This window comes from Alternaria postmessia (assembly GCF_024291825.1).
Source record: "Alternaria postmessia strain BMP 2775 chromosome Unknown scaffold_130, whole genome shotgun sequence".
NCBI lineage: Eukaryota > Fungi > Ascomycota > Dothideomycetes > Pleosporales > Pleosporaceae > Alternaria > Alternaria postmessia.
This window is the reverse complement of record NW_026260203.1, coordinates 47,193-63,307: the sequence shown is the minus strand read 5'-3', so window position 1 is coordinate 63,307 and position 16,115 is coordinate 47,193. Positions and strand designations below refer to the sequence as shown.

Genomic DNA, 16,115 nt, shown 5'->3' with positions numbered 1-16,115 from the left:
GCAGCTCACTAAACGTGTCGCGTGCAACGCGTAGATGGAAAGTGCGTCAAAGCACTCCGTCAGAACGATGACAAACTTACCACATGGGGCTATCTCGGAAATTCACGAGGGCGCAGAATACCCACGATAAACCTAGCGTAGCATGGAGTCGACTCTCTATCGTCGCCAGCGACCTGCATTTAAACGACCATGGATCACCTTCACCTCTAACGCACCACCCTCCACGAGCTTCCTCCAAACACCTTCCGAACTAGAATGAACATGTCTACTGCAACCCAGACAGTAAGATCTTGGCTTGGGATACCTTATGCCACCGCGCAACGCTTCCAACGACCCCGCTTGCTGCCTTTCGACCGGAACCGATCCTTTGATCACCTCGGCCCTGCGCCAATGCAGGCCGGTGACACCAGCTGGCTCAATGCTAAGAACGGGGTCAGTGAGGACTGCTTGAATTTGAATGTCTGGGCACCCGACCAAACGAACGGAAATCCACTGCCTGTAATAGTCTACATCTTTGGTGGAGGCTTTGAAGTGGGTGCAAACACCTCGGCAACATCGAATGGCTCAGGTCTTGCCAAAACTGGCCGGGCTGTTTGTGTGTCCGTCAACTACAGACTTGGCCCATTCGGTTGGCTATCGCTCTCTCAATATGGCGGCGTTTTTGCCAACGCCACCAACCTTGGCCTACAGGACATGACCACCGCACTCAAGTGGGTGCAGGAGAACATCGCGTGTTTCGGTGGCGACCCCCAAAATGTTACTGTTGCCGGACACAGTGCCGGTGCCTACTCGGCCATCGGCCTACTCGCCGCTCCATCCGCTAGAGGGCTCTACAAGCGTCTTTCAGCGTTCTCGGGAGGCGCATCCCGCATTGTTCCAGCCTGGTGGGCTGAAGAACTGGCAATGAAGTTCCTCGCCGCACTCGACATCGCTGATGATCCTGAGCAACTGTTAAACCTAGACGCAAAGGTTCTTGCTGAGACACTCTTCAAGGTCACTCCCCGCGATATCGGTGACCGACATGGTATAGATAATACTACTATCGGCATTGTAGACGATCGCTCTCAACCTGGAGCGATTCTGGATAGCACACCGCTGGAGGTGCTCAGATCAGGGGCATGCCGTGGAGTGGATATCATCTTCAGCACGACGTCAAATGAGGCGGACTGGTGGGTTCTCAACGCGACCGAGAAGTTCGACCCGGGCAGCATCTCCAACATAGTCGAAGAGCTTGTCGTAAAGTCGCGCATTCCGAGAAGCCGCGCCAAAAGAATCGTCGCTACGTACAATGTCAACGGCCGCACTCCGGTCGAGGTGCGAGGGGCACTCTTCACTGACTACTTCTTCACCCTGCCCGCTGCCCGCGCAGCACTTGCACATGCGGCTGCGGGTGGTAATGCACGTCTGCTTACAGTTGGACCTGTCGAAGGTGCGCCTGCAGTACACGGTACAGAGATGTACGGTATTGTCGGTCAGCAGCGTCCTGATTGTGGTGATCAGCAAGTTACCCGGGATGTCTTTGTTCGCGACGCCCTCCTTGACTTTGCTGAAGGCAACCACGATCGACTTTGGGAGACTGTCAAGAACGATCCAATCTCACAAGGCGTCGGCAAACTAACATATGAACCTACAGCCCGTGCTATCAAAGTGCTGGAAATCTTTGAGCATGTTGTGCGAACATAGCGCTTTAATTAGCTAGCTGGTCTAAGTCGTCCTAACAACTTGAGAAAACCTGTTATAGATGAATGCACTCAACTCAAACGCGCTGCACGTCAAGCAGTGGTAACAAATTCTTCCAGATCCAGACATCTCAATTCTCTCTTCCCATGCCAAGTAACTTTTCGAGAACCGTCGCGCTCTGAGCGGATGTCTTAGCGCAGAGTACCGTATCTCAACATCCCTCCGGACTGCCTGATCACGCCTGTAACACGATGCATAAACGTGCAGTACGCGGTCGAAAGCCAGAAGAAGTTAACAAGTGAATTAATAGATAGATCCCCTCAACTACTTTATCTAACCAACGGTGCAGCCACCAAGCCTAACACTCTCTGCGAACATCTCGTACGTATCCGCATTTGCAGCAGCCTGGGTGGCGCTAAGCTTTTGCGCTGCAACATACCCATATCCGTAGTCGTTTGTACCGTACAAGTGCGTCATCTCGTGCAGAATGCTGCCGGCCTTGTCGTAGTCGTCGTTGCTGCACTGAGCGGCAAGCTCGGGGAAATCCCAGAAGCCGTTGTTGGGGCAGGGAACAATGACGTTCGCACTGGGTATGGTGTAGAGAAGTGCCGAGCCGTCGCTGCAGTCGTTGTATGTGTCTGTGCAAGAGATCTTGGGCGAGGTTGTCTGCACGTTCTTGACGTCGTTGTAGATGGTCTGTACCTTGGACTTCACCGAAGTTGACTTGAACCAGGTGGTGAAGTAGTCGGCTCCGGAGCCGGCGGCGGTGTATGCGGCACCGGCCATGGAGATAGCGTCTGAGACGCTAGTCTTGAGGGTAGACGTTTGCGACGTCGAGCACGAGGAGTAAGTGATGGAGCGCTTCTGGATGCGGGAGGCAGCAGGCTCAGAGCGCTTGTGAGAGATGTGTTGCCTAGGGAGCTGATATCAGTTCCTATGTCTTGCCAGAGTTATGGTCGTAGCTTACTCAGCTGCGCTGCTTTGATCCGGAGTTACTTCGACTGCACCAGTCGTCTGGTCCGCACAGGAGGACAGGTCTTGGAGAGCAGCGGGAGCCTCCTCTCCTGTGGCGTAGCGGAAACCTTGGACAGCGGAGACCTTGGCTTTCTGAACGCCCTTGAGCTTGTAGCTCTTGGCTGCATTGACCGGCACGGTGATTGTCTCTCCAGCCGTGATCTTCTGAAAGTTGTCGGCAGTAAGACCGGTCTTCTTGTAGTTGACGTAGACTCCCTCAAAAGGAAGAGCATTGCCAGCTGTTTTGACCGTCAATATGAATTCATGGCATGTAATCGTCATTGAAGGTATGCGTACCTGCATCGGCTACCAACAAGTCCTTGGTCTCATGGGAACTGAACACGGTGTTGCCCTTGAAGACTTGGATCGTCTCGCTTCCGGTGTTGGTGACTTGAACGTTCACAACATGGTTGTCTGCATGAGCGATCGAGACAGAGAGAGGGCAAGCTGCCGAAGCTGCGCCAGCAAGAAGAACGATCGGAAGAGTCTTGGTGAGCATATTGACAAGCTTTGATAAAGAGTCTTGCTTAGGAGGCGGGTTTCGAAGTGATGAGTATCAAACATTGAAGCATCAGTCACCTCTTAAGTACTATCGCGGCGGGAATTTCCGGCGTTCGGCGTGGGTGATATCCCAATGTTCAACTCATTGATGGTGTGCCAGCACGGGGGACACTCTGCGTTGAGCAGGTGTTTAACCTTCCCCATGATATCTCGTCAACGCTTGGTCAGTTTCGGGTGAGTCCGCCAACCTGCCAAGCTGTCTTGAGCAGGTGTTTAAGCTTCCCCATGATCTCTTGTTAAAGCTTGGTCGGTTCCGATTGAATGCTTCGGCTTGCCAAGCCGTCTTGAGCAGGTGCTCCACACGGTGATTAATATATATCCTACGCAAGCGTGTCCTAGCCAGATATAGTACGCATCCATTAACGAATAATGTAAAGATAGCGATACCACGAAAGGGCCGCTCCGTAACTTGGTGGGTGCATATGTCGTGTTAGGCGCCACGCTACCGCAGTTTAGGAAGGTCTCCGGCGTTTAGTACAGATTGGGGTGTAGAGACCCAGAGCAGCCAATCAAACTGTCGCAGCGCGCAGTTCACTTGCTAAGATAGCCGAACAATTGTTATCTCAGCCTCTACCGATTCGGCCCTTATTCTGGTCAATCATAGTTTCTCGAAGTCTCGGCCTTTGGATGCTCTCTATGTTACAAACTGTCGGGGATTGTAGATAATGTAGGTCACAAGCGGGGGAAGCCAGGCGAGTGGAACCTTCTTGCCAAAACCCAACCAAACATCAAGCTCACCCATGATTTCTCAACACAGCGACGTGAGAAGGACCTCAGAAGAAGAAGATTCAACTGGCCTGATAATGCGTCCATCCGATTCCACCAATCTCAACTCTTCTTTCTTATACCAACTAACTCTTCAAGAATTCTCGCGCTGTGACTTTGCAAGGAAAACCGTGCACAGGGTGCGCTGCTCCCAGCGGTACCTGATACGCTCTCTCCCCAAAGACCGTCTGGACACCAGACGAAGGATGCAGCCGGTCCCACTCTTCATACTGATCATGAACGTCGAATTCGCGGACTGTCATCGCCAAGGTGATCTTGATATCCAGCATCGCAAGCGTTTGGCCAACGCAGTTCCTTGGGCCAGCTTCGAATGGCCGCCATCCACCTTTTGGCGGGTACAGAGGATGGCCAGGCTCAACAAGCCAGCGCTCCGGCAGGAACTCATGAGGCTCAGGCCAGTATTTTGGATTCCGCTGTATTGCTCCGTGTAAGATCCAGATGTTAATGTCCTCGGTAGGGTACTTGTTTCCACTCTTGTCACGTAGGAAGACACCTGGAAGCCCACCTCGCATGCCAGCAGCTGGTGGAAAGAGTCGCAGGGTTTCTTTGATGACAGCGGTGGTGTATGGAATCTTATTGATGCGCTCTGGATGCATGTTCAGTGAGGTAGCAGCTGTGTCGATGCCGTATCCAAAGACCTCATCGAGCTCTGCACGAACCTTGGCCAAAGCATCTAGGTGCTTGGACAGCAGATATAGACTGTAAACAATCGTTGCAGCGGTCGAGTCGTGCCCGGCGAACAAGAACAGGCGGATCTGGATAGTCGCCCACTTCTTGAAGTCGGCATCAAGCTTCGCCGCAGCCTTGCGCTCGGTCATGTACGCTGCTATCGCAATGTCCATGACGGAACTTGCACGATTAGATGGCTCATGGGTCTTCCAGTCTTCATATCGTTTGTCCAGCTCGATGCCGATGTATCGATTCATGGTTTTGCCGTTCCACCATTCGATCAAGGGTCGCATAGGGTTCCAGCGTATAAAAGGGTTCAACTCTTCGTCCTGGCAATGCCATTCGATAGAGCTTCGCATGGCGGCTGCAAGCGCATTGTGGCTAGTCATGGAGTGAAGGCGAGTATTGCTAAAGCATGTCAGCACAAGTTCACGCTGCAACGAAGCGACATGCACTCACATGGTGATAGCACCGATTACGTCCATCATGTAGTCGCACGTCAATCTGTCCAGCGAGAACGTATCCCCTTTCTTCGCATGCTCTCGCAGCAGCTTCACGTAGACTTCGGCTTCCTCGATGATGTGCGGTATGCTCCCAAGCATTACCCTGTCACTAAAGCCCGGGTTGAAGAGCGCCCTCGAGCGCTTCCACTCCGCGCCGTTCATATCAAACAAATTGGGCCCACCCGCAAAGGGTGCAAAGAACGGTATGAGAACTGGAGGCTTTGGAAGATCATGCTCTTGACATGCTTGTATCGCTAGATCTGGCGAGGTGACTACGAGGAGCGGACTGCTAAAAGGCCATAGATCGACATAAAAGCAGTTGTCAGAGTCCTTAAAGTCGTTCGATAGCAGGGTGAATACATCAGATTGTTGGGAGCCTTTGGGAAACTTTTCAAGGAGTCCTGGCAGCACTTTGAGGTTACCAGCTGCGAAGTCCCACGGCGGCATGGGCTTCAATTTGTATCGCGTCAGCTTGAAATAGGCGGCAGTGCTCGGCTGGGTTGCGTACCAGTCCTTGCTTCTTCAGCTTGTAGAAGATCGTGCGCATCTTCACGAGCTTGAACATAAAAACGCTCATGGCAGCAGCCGCTGCAGATAGCGCAATCTGCCATATTATGCGGTTGAGCTCAGTTGCAGTCATCGCGTCCGCGCGCTACTTGCAGTTGCCGACGGAGATCTGGTGCGTCTTCGTCTGGGCGTCGATGGCGTTGAGGAGGCTGTGATGGGCGTCCTGCTGCGCGTACTCAGCCGACACTGGTAACACACTAGAAGGTGTGAGGATCGGATGCACATTAAAGCGGAAGAGAAAGTTCTGTGGTCCGCGCAATATTCAGCATGTTATTTGTGACGGCTTCAGCTGTCTCAGCACGTCTAGTGTTGGCAGCCTGATGCGGACGAATTAGAGCGCGTGGGGGCCACGGGGCCCGCGGGCGCGGTTGCCCAACCACCGGCCGTTCCTGCACTAGTCACCTTGACGTCTCACGACCTTCACCACAACACTAAGCTTTGCAGGCTGCAGCGCTCGTTACACTGATCCTACGCTAATGTCTGGCTATGCTCGATTTCAATTCCTCCCACTTCGCTACCAGATCTGCCTTCTCGGCGTCACTCGCACCACGGAAGCCAACACCCGATCGGCGCAGCTGAATGAAGAAGATCTCGGCCTGGACAGCAGTGAGATGGCGCGCCAACAGTCCCCGCTCAATTCCCTTCAAGAAGTATCCTGGTACGCCGAAGATTGCTGGTAACGTTAGATAGGCATATTTCACAATGTAGAGTCAACTCACCAGCCATCGAATGGAAGTAAAGACCACCAAGACCTCTACCAAGCCCTTTACCGAAGCCAAGAGCGCCCTCCTGCTTTGCACCGAGATATGGATGCCTTGCAATACCCACCAATGCATCGCCGAAGCCGAGCACGAACTCTTTCCCAGCTAATTTGCATCCGCTTCCAAACCCAGTAATCTCATCTCTTCGCCTGGCAGGATCATTACGTATCGCATACGACGGAAAATTTCGAAAGCCGTTGGCCATGTTGTAGAACAGAGCGACTGGTGCCTTGGCACCAGTTGCTGTCAGATCACCGATGTAGTGTGCGGTGGCGCTGACTATCTGGTACCCACGACCGCCTTTAGCTCTCCTTGCTGCGACTCTGTCACGGAGGGCAGTCAGCCCCGGCCGACTTGAAGGTTTCTCGAAGTTGTGAATCATATCGTCTTCGTAAGATTTCGCTGCCATTCTGTATGCCAGGTGGTGGAATTGCCTCGAAGTGATACCTTTTTCCAGCCTGGCGTCATCCGAATCGTCTCTTGTCAGTGTTCTCTTCAATGCTTCAAGGTCCGACTCGCGTGGTCTTTTCTTCAGGCGTTGAGAGAAGTCTGACGTATCTGTGCCAAGTGAAGCCATGAGTCCTCCGAAGGCTGCTACGGCACCTACGAATGGTCCTTCGGCTCCTTCATGTGTGTAGTAATGACGATGTCGCAGTAGCCGTAGATGCTTCACATCGAGTACCTTCTTCTCGACAAGCGTACATGCGGCCAAGCCACTCAAATGTGCCCCAGTCTGTTTGTCACGCCATATAGCCAGCCGTTCCGGACATAGCTGACATCGCATGGCGTCGATATTCAACCTCTGCTCAAAATCTCGCATCGTGTCACCAGCGCCGTCTTCTTCTGCAATACTTGCGGCCATTTTCTGCACAGCAACTTGGACCGAATCTTGGAGCGCAAAGGTGATGCTATTGGCGAGGCTCTCTGCAGTCATTTGCTTGAAAGGAACAGGCACCGGACCGGCACCAGCCTTAGCAATCATCTGTTGCAAAGGTCAATACAACCCCATCATCAATCGTCACAGACTTACCTGTCCCCAGAAGGGTTGATCACCAAAGAACGGCACGACAACTGTGGGCTTTCCCAATGCAATCCCGGCAGCTGTTGTACCAGCGCCTCCATGGTGCACAACACAAGATACCCGTTTGAACAGCCAGTCGTGTGGGCAGTTGCCGATAAGGTAGATGTTGTCTGGTACGTCACCTCCGCCTACACCTCCCCAACCCTTGGAAACAATCGCTCGAACTTTTGCTAGCTTCACCGCTTCGAAGAGAAGCTTGGTGAGGCCCACTGGGTCGTCGACCACGATGCTACCAAAGCCAATATACACTGGTGGTGGTCCCTTGGCAAGAAACTCGGCCAAGTCATCAGGCGGAGTGTAGTTTGAACCGGCGTCCAAAAATGAAAATCCCGTGATGTTGATATGGTCGCCCCAGTCAGACGGCCGCGGTATCAGAGCCTGGGACCAAAGGTAACTGTACGGAATACGAAGCCTTGGGAGTAACCGGTGGCCCCACAGCGGACTCATCGCGTCTAGGCCTAGAGTCTGCGTTCGAAACTTATTGATGACATCTCCCAACCCTTGCCAAGTTAGCAGCTCCATAATGCCGAAGCTGAAGTAATTCGCCACAGACTTTTCGACTTCACCATATTCCATAGCCGCGAGGGGGTGGTGAAACGCTTTCGTCGGCGACCATGGCATCGTGAAGACCATGTGCAGCGGAATGCCCAGCTTCTCTGCGCAGTGGATATGTCCCATTGAAGGCGGATTGGCGATGATAGCGTCGGCAATGAACAGGTCCTCCGCCGCGTCTACATTCAACGCTGATATTCTCTCGCCCATACCATCACCGGCCTCGATACAACTTCTCCAGGTTCCGTCCATCATTTCAGCCATCTCTTTCCGTCGCTTGCCGATATCACCAGCTTTGATGGACTGCATGTTGGGTAACAGGCCAGGGTTCTTCACCATGTACGCCATTAGCGCTTCCGGATCACCACCAATCGAAAAGAACTCCACGCCATTGCTTTCCACGAAATCCTTGAAAGCTGGATGCGTGCAGATGCGTACCCGGTGGTGATGTGGAGCGGCCTGAAGCAGCTTCGCGATCGGAATGAAGGGCTGCACGTCGCCCCGAGATCCACAGATATGTATTGCGATGTTCAATCGCGGTGCACTGGTGTTGCTGGTCTGTTCCTTGATGAACTCATCCACTAAGGTTGTGCTTCCTCTTCGCGGTCTTGCGCAACGCGCTGGTCGGCATGCCGCGGCTTCATCCTGGGCCTTATCGATCCAATGTCTCAGCGCATGCGTGTTCTTGTGGAATTGGATGGCGACCTGGCCAAAGGTGTTGACTCGTCCGGTACTTTGCGCTTTGTTGTCATGGAATTCCCCGCGTTTCTGGTTCTTGTGGAAGTTCAAAGGCATGGCGACAGCGATACCGGCTGCTAATGCTGACTACATTGGGTCCCCGTCGATATATACGGACCCAAGATTACGGCTTGGATGACATAATGTAAGATTATCGACGTTTGCTTGGGCATGCAGTCGGACCTTCTGAGATGAGCGGTAGCGCCAATGCTCACCTCTTGCTTTTCTGGCTCTAGATCTGCAGTTTGCGGGTCTTTTGCGGCAGGCCTCGCCAACCACAGCGCGTTGTCTCGCCTCGGTTGGCGATCAACCGCCCCCAGCAAACCATCGCCCGTACCATCGTACGAAGTAATCACAGTCGGCCGGATCTTCTCAATAGCCTGGACCTCAACACCGACGCACGCGCATCACCGCGCAGATGATTTTCGCGTTGGCACGCCTATCACGTTCGTCGGAGATCCGCATACAAAGGCTCAAGCGCCTCTAGCTTGAACCGCGTGGAGGAACGGAGGAACAGCGGAGGAACATGCGATCGCAACGATAACGATTATTCTTCTTCAACCTTCACTTTCGCCTTGGACACAAGAAAGGACACTTTGCGCGACGCCGATTGCGCATACACGTTCAGCCATGACGGACAACCAGGAGAAGGGCATCGCAGGGCGGGCGCGAGGAATGTCCCTGTCATCGCTGCTGCACACGACGCCGCAGCTGGGCATGTGGCAGGCCACAGCAACGGCAATGGCTCAAGCACCAAATCTGACCGAGCTGCGAGAACCGGAAGTCGGCGGCGCAAACATCACCTTCGATGCCCATGGCCATGCGACGCTTATCGCGAAGCCGGACGAAGATGGCGAGCTTACGCTGGTTAAGTCGCAAACCAGAGTCCTCGACCGCCCAGCGACAGACGAACCTGTGCTACCAGGAGAAACAGACGAGAAGGCCCACAAGCATTTGCGCAGGCATCATGGGCATGGAATCCGCCGCCGACAGACGCTGAAGGAGAAGCACGCATCTGAACACAAGGAATCGTGGGGTTCGACCATCAAGAACGGTCTGAAAGCATTCTGGGTGTTTTTCCTCACACCGTCTGGCTTCTTGATCACGATTTATGGCCTCAACGTCGTGGTAAGTTGACCCTTATCCTGCCACAATCATGCGCGCTGACATTTGCAGGCATGGGGCGCAATGCTCTTCTTCTTGCTCCTAAAGGCCGCCCCTGCCATGTGCCATGTGCGTGGCACGCAGATCTACGACTGCGACAATGACTACAGTCAGAATAAGATCTGGCTCGAGATCGACAGCCAGATTCTTAACGCACTATTCTGCGTCACTGGCTTTGGCCTCGCACCCTGGCGCTTCCGCGACTTCTACTGGGTGAAGCGCGCCATTCACTTCCACGATCCGAACGCTATGCGCCGCCTCTTTAACCAGAACAAAGCGTGGTTCCGACCACCTGCGTGGTTCACCGAGAGCGAAGGACGTGGTGGGGAGACCCTGGAGCCGGCTACATTCACGGGAGTGAGGGCGCCGCCAACGAGCATGTGGAAGTTGGCGTTCACGGTTGATATGATGGTGTTAAATACACTGCTGCAGGCGGTCCTCTGTTTTTTCATGTGGCATTACAATCGCTTGGATCGTCCGACGTGGGCAACAGGCACATTCATCGCGTTGGGATGCGGCGTCGCGATGTTCGCCGGTATCATGTCGTGGTGGGAAGGAAGGAAAGTGAAGAAGATTGAGGGTCCGGAGATCAAGATTGAGACGAAGGCAGGGGAGTCGAGCGAAGGTACTGCTGTATAATACCTCAGCGTAGAGACGGCACGTTAAGTATCGCGATGTTAGTTCACTCAATTGAGATACTAGTAATAAGACCTCTGCGCGCATAGATATGGTGGATGCATACACGCTAGGACCCTGCTAAACCCGGCCCAAGGATGTGTAGCGAGACATCGCTGACTACTCTACGGTAGACAACCCAGCGAAGCGGCCCAAAGGCGAACGTGTCGTGACTACTACGAACAGCTGTAGGACAAGAACAAAAGTAGACAGGTAGAAGGTACTAACAGCATATATAGGTAGTTTCTGAACCGTCTTTCCGTCGCAGAAGCGCTGTTCTTGTGAGTACAGGAGATGGTACCGATGGTGGGATAATGCATGTCCTGGCATCATGTCGTGAATTCCAATTCGATTAGAAACTCATAGACATCAATGTTGGGAGTGTTGGGACAAGATGTTGCCGCGTAGATTCCCGAAGAGACCTCAGTTCCTGTTTTGTAAGAGATCCCGACTGTCATATGCTTACAGCATCTGTAACGCGGCGTCGCACATGTACATCGTCCCTCGTCGTAGTGCATCAAGACGGATGGTTGGCGACCAAAGGGGGCCATGGTGAGCCTACCTCCAAGCGCCTGCACTATTTTCAGATCAAAGGGTGTTGGGGACACAGGTCACTGTACGAATTAACGCCCAGCGAGATTGTGTCGTTGTAGAAGAACAAGCAAGTCGCAGATGAGGACGAGGACGAAGTCGTAAGCGCAGAATAGCACTATCTAATTCAAGGCGGAGATGACGACCTATAGAGCGACAAGGAGAAGGACGAAGAGGAGTAAGAGCTGTTGGAGGCTCACATCTTGAAACTCTTGGTATCGTTGTTAGTCTGTTACCTGTAAGACGACGAGTAGAAGAGCGCGCTCGTCAGCACCACAGCAGTAATAGGGGTAGACGGTGACCATGGGTAGAGGGCACTGTTAGCGTACATGCCTATCATGTCCGCTATTACTACCACTGTACGGATGTTGGGGTGACATCCAGCAGCGAAGACACGTCAAGACCGTGCGACCATAATCACGAGTAAGGAGGGTTACGCCCCGTAAGACCCCCATGAAATGGCTATAAACTACTTTCAACTGATCTGGAAAACTGCCAATCGTTTTATGATGTTGAGCAGCTACGGGGTCATGGCTAGCCCGATGGACTGGTTGTTGCGATTGCGGACTCGTAACATGAACATCTGGTTTTACACCAACGATTACATAGGTGAGCAGACGCACTGCAAATGATTGTTACTCGTGATTAGCGGGTTAGGGTTAAGTTGGCTAATTCATACTCGAGAACATATTCGTCTGCAGTTTCACAAGACCGCCGTCTGGTACGGAGTATAGAGATTCGATGATTGCAAATGAAATCCGTGTATATAGCTGCGCATCAGAACATCAACCGCGCAGTTTATGCGGAACGCTAAACTAGTGCTTTCTTGCCGTCCCTAAGTTACTCGTGGTCAGTCTTGGTTGTAATCGCATCCCACTCAGCCAGTAACTTCATGGTTCCTTCAATCTTCTCGCGGATGCCAGGAGAACAATCTGAGCCCAGCGCCACGCGCATCGGAACGTCTCTTCCTTCAGCGGCGCCAGTCTTCGTTAAGATGTCGACTATCACCCTAGAACCCTTTTTTACATCACCAGGCTGATTGTCATTCACCTTATCCAGTGTCGCCCTGACCTCGCCCACAGCAGTCTCATCATACTCTTTGATTCTCTTCTCACTCTTGATTTGCGTACCAGCATTGAGGAAGCCAGTTCGGAAGTATCCCGGCTCGATAACTGTCACAGAGATCCCTAGCGGCGCAAGCTCACTGCGCATCGACTCGGAGATGCCACTGCATGCCCACTTAGTGCCAGCGTAGAGCGCGAAGCCCGCACCACCATGCCAGGAGCCAATGCTGCCGAAGTTCGCGATAGTGCGGTGACCAGAAGTAGCGCGAATGTAAGGCAGGAAGGCCTTTGAGACATTCAGCATGCCAAATACGTTGGTATTGAACTGATCAAAGTCCTCCTTGGGTCTGCTTTCGAGTCAGTCCAATATCTTCGAGGCGTACCGGGTGCCCAGAGCATGACTTACGAAGTCTCCTCGACTGCACCAACAAGGATATAGCCGGCCGCGTTGACTAAGTGATTAATACAGCCATACTGCGCATTAGCCTCTTGTGCAATCTTTTCGATCTCTGCTTGCGGTGCTGTGACATCGAGTGCAACAGTCACTGCGCCCTTCTCTTGTAAATCGTGGAGGCGCGACGTGCTACGTGCGCTGGCGATAACCTTGTGGCCGCGAGAGAGAGCCTCAAGAGCTATGTATTTGCCAAAGCCACTCGAGGCTGCCGTAATGAACCAGACTGGCGTTTGAGAAGACATTTTAGGTGTGCGTGTGACACAGTTCCGGTTCACCGACAAGTTGGAGTAGCGGGAGGAGAGATTCGGGAAAATGAGGAGGAAGGTGCTATTGATTCGAATGAATGTGCATGTTCAGCCTTTAAAGCCTCATGCCGCTGGATACTCTTTCGGCGCTTAGCTCTATGCCCGACGCTCCAATATGCCCTAAGATCATGACACCTAACTCCGACCGCATGAAGTAGTACCTTCATTGGATTGAAGGATTTCGGCTAGAGGCTTGGACCACAGACACCGCCATACGATCCGTCGTAAATACCTTATCTCTAGTAGGGTTGTGTTGAGGCCCAGAGAAGTCTTGAAGGAACATGCGGGGTTCGTACGCCCGGGCGGCAATGCAGTCATATACTAACACATGTTACCACGGGCGTAGAATAGAACCAATGACTGAAGACGATATCGCTGATGCATTGCGCAATTCTTCGGGGCATTCAGCGGGCGTTGTGGGTGATGCTTCATGTGAGCACAGCTGTGTGTACGAAGATGGATCGCCTGGAGCGCCGACGGCCTTCGGGATTTCAATAAACTGTCGCAAACACACATTCTTTGAATCACGGATACACATGCCTACACGACGTCGACATGTTATCTCAGCGTCTCGATACGTGCGCCTTGCAACAGGCTTCGCCGAGACCAGGCTGTCCGTCAATCTCAATATCGTGTGTGATGTAACAAACCCAGATACAGCGCATCTTGCCCATAAGGTAACCTACACTTCCAGAACATGTTGCATTATATCGTGTAAAGAGAGCATCTCTACGATCTCGGAAAAGGTATATCGCTATATCCTGTGCACACTGAAGGTTCTGCGAACAGAGCAGAACCATTGACTCGTTGTGCGCGTGTCGAAGTATTGGAGCATACCCTGTCAGGTCGCTTGGGACCACCGATCGGGGGCAACGGTTGCGCGGATTGCCCGTCAATGTCAACAGGGTTTCAGCGGCCGCGCTAGGATGGTCTGGTCGTTAGCGTCATAATGGCGATGGTCTGTGAGCCCGAAACTCCGAACCTGGGTAGGTGAGTTTTATCGCCGAAAGTCGAGTACATCTTATCGCCGAAAACCACAGACGGTGTTTGGACGGCCGATGCACGAACCACGGCTATGTCGAACGACCAAACGTGTCCTCAGGAGAAAGGCATCGATTGTGTTCAAGTGTATGTTCATATCAAACTATATAAGTATGTCCAGGTGTATCCTCCCCATCGCTGGCTCAACAACCAGTATTCAACACAGCCTTTCCGTATCAGTTGTCAATCCTTTGTATCACCATCTCAGTTTTCTTCGAATTCAGCTCATACTATGGCTTGCCACGGCCGGTACACTACCGAAAAAGTAACTTACCCATCTCACGGGGAGACAATCACTGGCATCCTTTACATGCCCAAAGGCATCACAAATCCTCCTGGCGTTGTTGTCCTCGGTCCATACTCGTTCGTCAAGGAGCAAGCCCCATTACAATATGGTACGCGGCTCGCCGACGAAGGTTACGCCGCCTTGATCTTCGACCCACGCACGGTCGGAGAGAGTACTGGAGTGCCGCGGCGTCTCGAGAACCCCCTGATGAAGAACGAAGATGTTGTGTCCGGCCTCGACTACCTCGCTAGTAGAGGTGATGTGGATGCCAAGAAACTGTTTCTGGTTGGTGTTTGCCAGGGCGGTCCCGAGTGCCTGGATGTCGCGTCATACGACGATCGTGTCATCGCTGTGGCTTCCGTGACAGGATACTATCGCGATCACGAGACGGATGTTTACATGATCTGTGCTGGCTGCGTCAATATCGAGCCAGGCGTTGATGTAGGAGCTATGAAGATGCCCACACCTGAGCAAGGAGAAGCTCTCTATCAGGCGCGTATTGAGAGGGCCAGAAAAGCTAAGGAACTGTACGACGAAACGGGAGAGGTCGTTTACCAACCTCTTGTGGACCCCAAAGCTGCAGACCCTAGTGTCGGCTCACTTGCTGGTCTTCCTGGACCGGTTCCATGGTCGTGGTATGGTCCTTGGACATTAAAGGGTTTCGAGAATCGATACGCGGTCATGAGTGATTTAGATCACTTTGGCTATTCAACCGTATATGGTGTGGCAAAACTCAATAAGCCAGCGTTGGTAATACATGGTGATAATTGCATGAATGCGCCGGCAGCAAAGAGGCACTTCGAATCGATCCCGACCAAGGCCAAGAAGCTGGTTTGGGATAATGGCGCGTCGCATTTCCAGCACTACGAGCAGCCGGATGTCGTCGATCGTAACATAGGCGAAATCGCGGCCTGGTTCAAACAAGTGAAAACGTAATATAGAACGCAGTATGCACATCGTTGAGTCAGTCTTACTTGACTGCGCAGACTACATCTCTCTACAAGTCCCAGGTTGCTTGTCATGGTTGATTATGTACCCAACTCGAGATGACGCCTGCTTTACACAGCATGGTCACGTATGTCTTTCCAGAGAATGGACTCCCTGATGGCTGCAAACGGTTGACCCCTTAGGTTGGTGTAAAAAAATAAAGTATGCTCACTTACCTAAATTCGATCTACATCAGATCTCACGGTACGGGGAGACAAAGGAGCAAGGTGCACGGGATCGGTATACCGCTGATGATACCTACGGGTTATAGGTCGAGTGAGTGAGAGGACGTAGCTCAAGGTGCCTGAGATACGGGCGACTACTAAGTAGTTGTTCTTCTGTAGACGATCCGTGCTTCGATCGAGCCGTCAGAAGCCGCTAGGAAGGATCCGGCAACCCTTGATTGGCTGTCCGGTCTAACCTCGGTAAATCATCAGTTCTTCCTCTGTCATAGTAAGGTGGGGGTTGTTCATCTTCGTAATCCTAGCGCCCGTCAGGGCCAAGTGGCTCTTTATCGCCTCATGTATCATCAGTCTCAACTCTGTGCATTGATTTCCTTGTCGGCCAGCTTCATCCCCTCAAAGTCTCGCTCTTGCTAAAGCTATACCGCCATGCAAGACGACAATGGCCACGTTG

At 52.6% G+C, this 16,115-nt stretch overlaps 7 protein-coding genes across 7 annotated transcripts; 3 read left to right on the top strand and 4 right to left on the bottom strand.

Annotated features, from left to right (window-relative positions):
• Window positions 1-390: 390 nt before the first annotated feature.
• On the top strand, window positions 391-1,683 carry J4E82_010519 (uncharacterized protein; the record flags this gene model as incomplete). Its single annotated transcript, XM_051736731.1, has 1 exon — window positions 391-1,683. The coding sequence occupies one exon, from the start codon at window positions 391-393 to the stop codon at window positions 1,681-1,683; it is 1,293 nt and encodes a 430-aa protein (XP_051583531.1).
• Window positions 1,684-2,013: 330 nt separating this feature from the next.
• Window positions 2,014-3,193, bottom strand: J4E82_010518 (uncharacterized protein; the record flags this gene model as incomplete). Its single annotated transcript, XM_051736730.1, has 3 exons — window positions 2,014-2,593; window positions 2,648-2,933; window positions 2,992-3,193. 3 exons carry the CDS (start codon window positions 3,191-3,193, stop codon window positions 2,014-2,016), a joined length of 1,068 nt encoding a protein of 355 aa, XP_051583530.1.
• Window positions 3,194-4,106: 913 nt separating this feature from the next.
• On the bottom strand, window positions 4,107-5,853 carry J4E82_010517 (uncharacterized protein; the record flags this gene model as incomplete). The annotated part of the gene is made up of 3 exons (XM_051736729.1): window positions 4,107-5,118; window positions 5,170-5,663; window positions 5,722-5,853. The coding sequence occupies 3 exons, from the start codon at window positions 5,851-5,853 to the stop codon at window positions 4,107-4,109; spliced, it is 1,638 nt and encodes a 545-aa protein (XP_051583529.1).
• A 12-nt stretch (window positions 5,854-5,865) lies between these two features.
• J4E82_010516 (uncharacterized protein) lies at window positions 5,866-8,969 on the bottom strand (the record flags this gene model as incomplete). The annotated part of the gene is made up of 4 exons (XM_051736728.1): window positions 5,866-5,977; window positions 6,291-6,453; window positions 6,500-7,523; window positions 7,572-8,969. 4 exons carry the CDS (start codon window positions 8,967-8,969, stop codon window positions 5,866-5,868), a joined length of 2,697 nt encoding a protein of 898 aa, XP_051583528.1.
• Window positions 8,970-9,542: 573 nt separating this feature from the next.
• On the top strand, window positions 9,543-10,715 carry J4E82_010515 (uncharacterized protein; the record flags this gene model as incomplete). The annotated part of the gene is made up of 2 exons (XM_051736727.1): window positions 9,543-10,040; window positions 10,089-10,715. 2 exons carry the CDS (start codon window positions 9,543-9,545, stop codon window positions 10,713-10,715), a joined length of 1,125 nt encoding a protein of 374 aa, XP_051583527.1.
• Window positions 10,716-12,182: 1,467 nt separating this feature from the next.
• J4E82_010514 (uncharacterized protein) lies at window positions 12,183-13,102 on the bottom strand (the record flags this gene model as incomplete). Its single annotated transcript, XM_051736726.1, has 2 exons — window positions 12,183-12,753; window positions 12,813-13,102. The coding sequence occupies 2 exons, from the start codon at window positions 13,100-13,102 to the stop codon at window positions 12,183-12,185; spliced, it is 861 nt and encodes a 286-aa protein (XP_051583526.1).
• A 1,336-nt stretch (window positions 13,103-14,438) lies between these two features.
• On the top strand, window positions 14,439-15,428 carry J4E82_010513 (uncharacterized protein; the record flags this gene model as incomplete). The annotated part of the gene is made up of 1 exon (XM_051736725.1): window positions 14,439-15,428. The coding sequence occupies one exon, from the start codon at window positions 14,439-14,441 to the stop codon at window positions 15,426-15,428; it is 990 nt and encodes a 329-aa protein (XP_051583525.1).
• Between the last annotated feature and the right edge of the window lie 687 nt (window positions 15,429-16,115).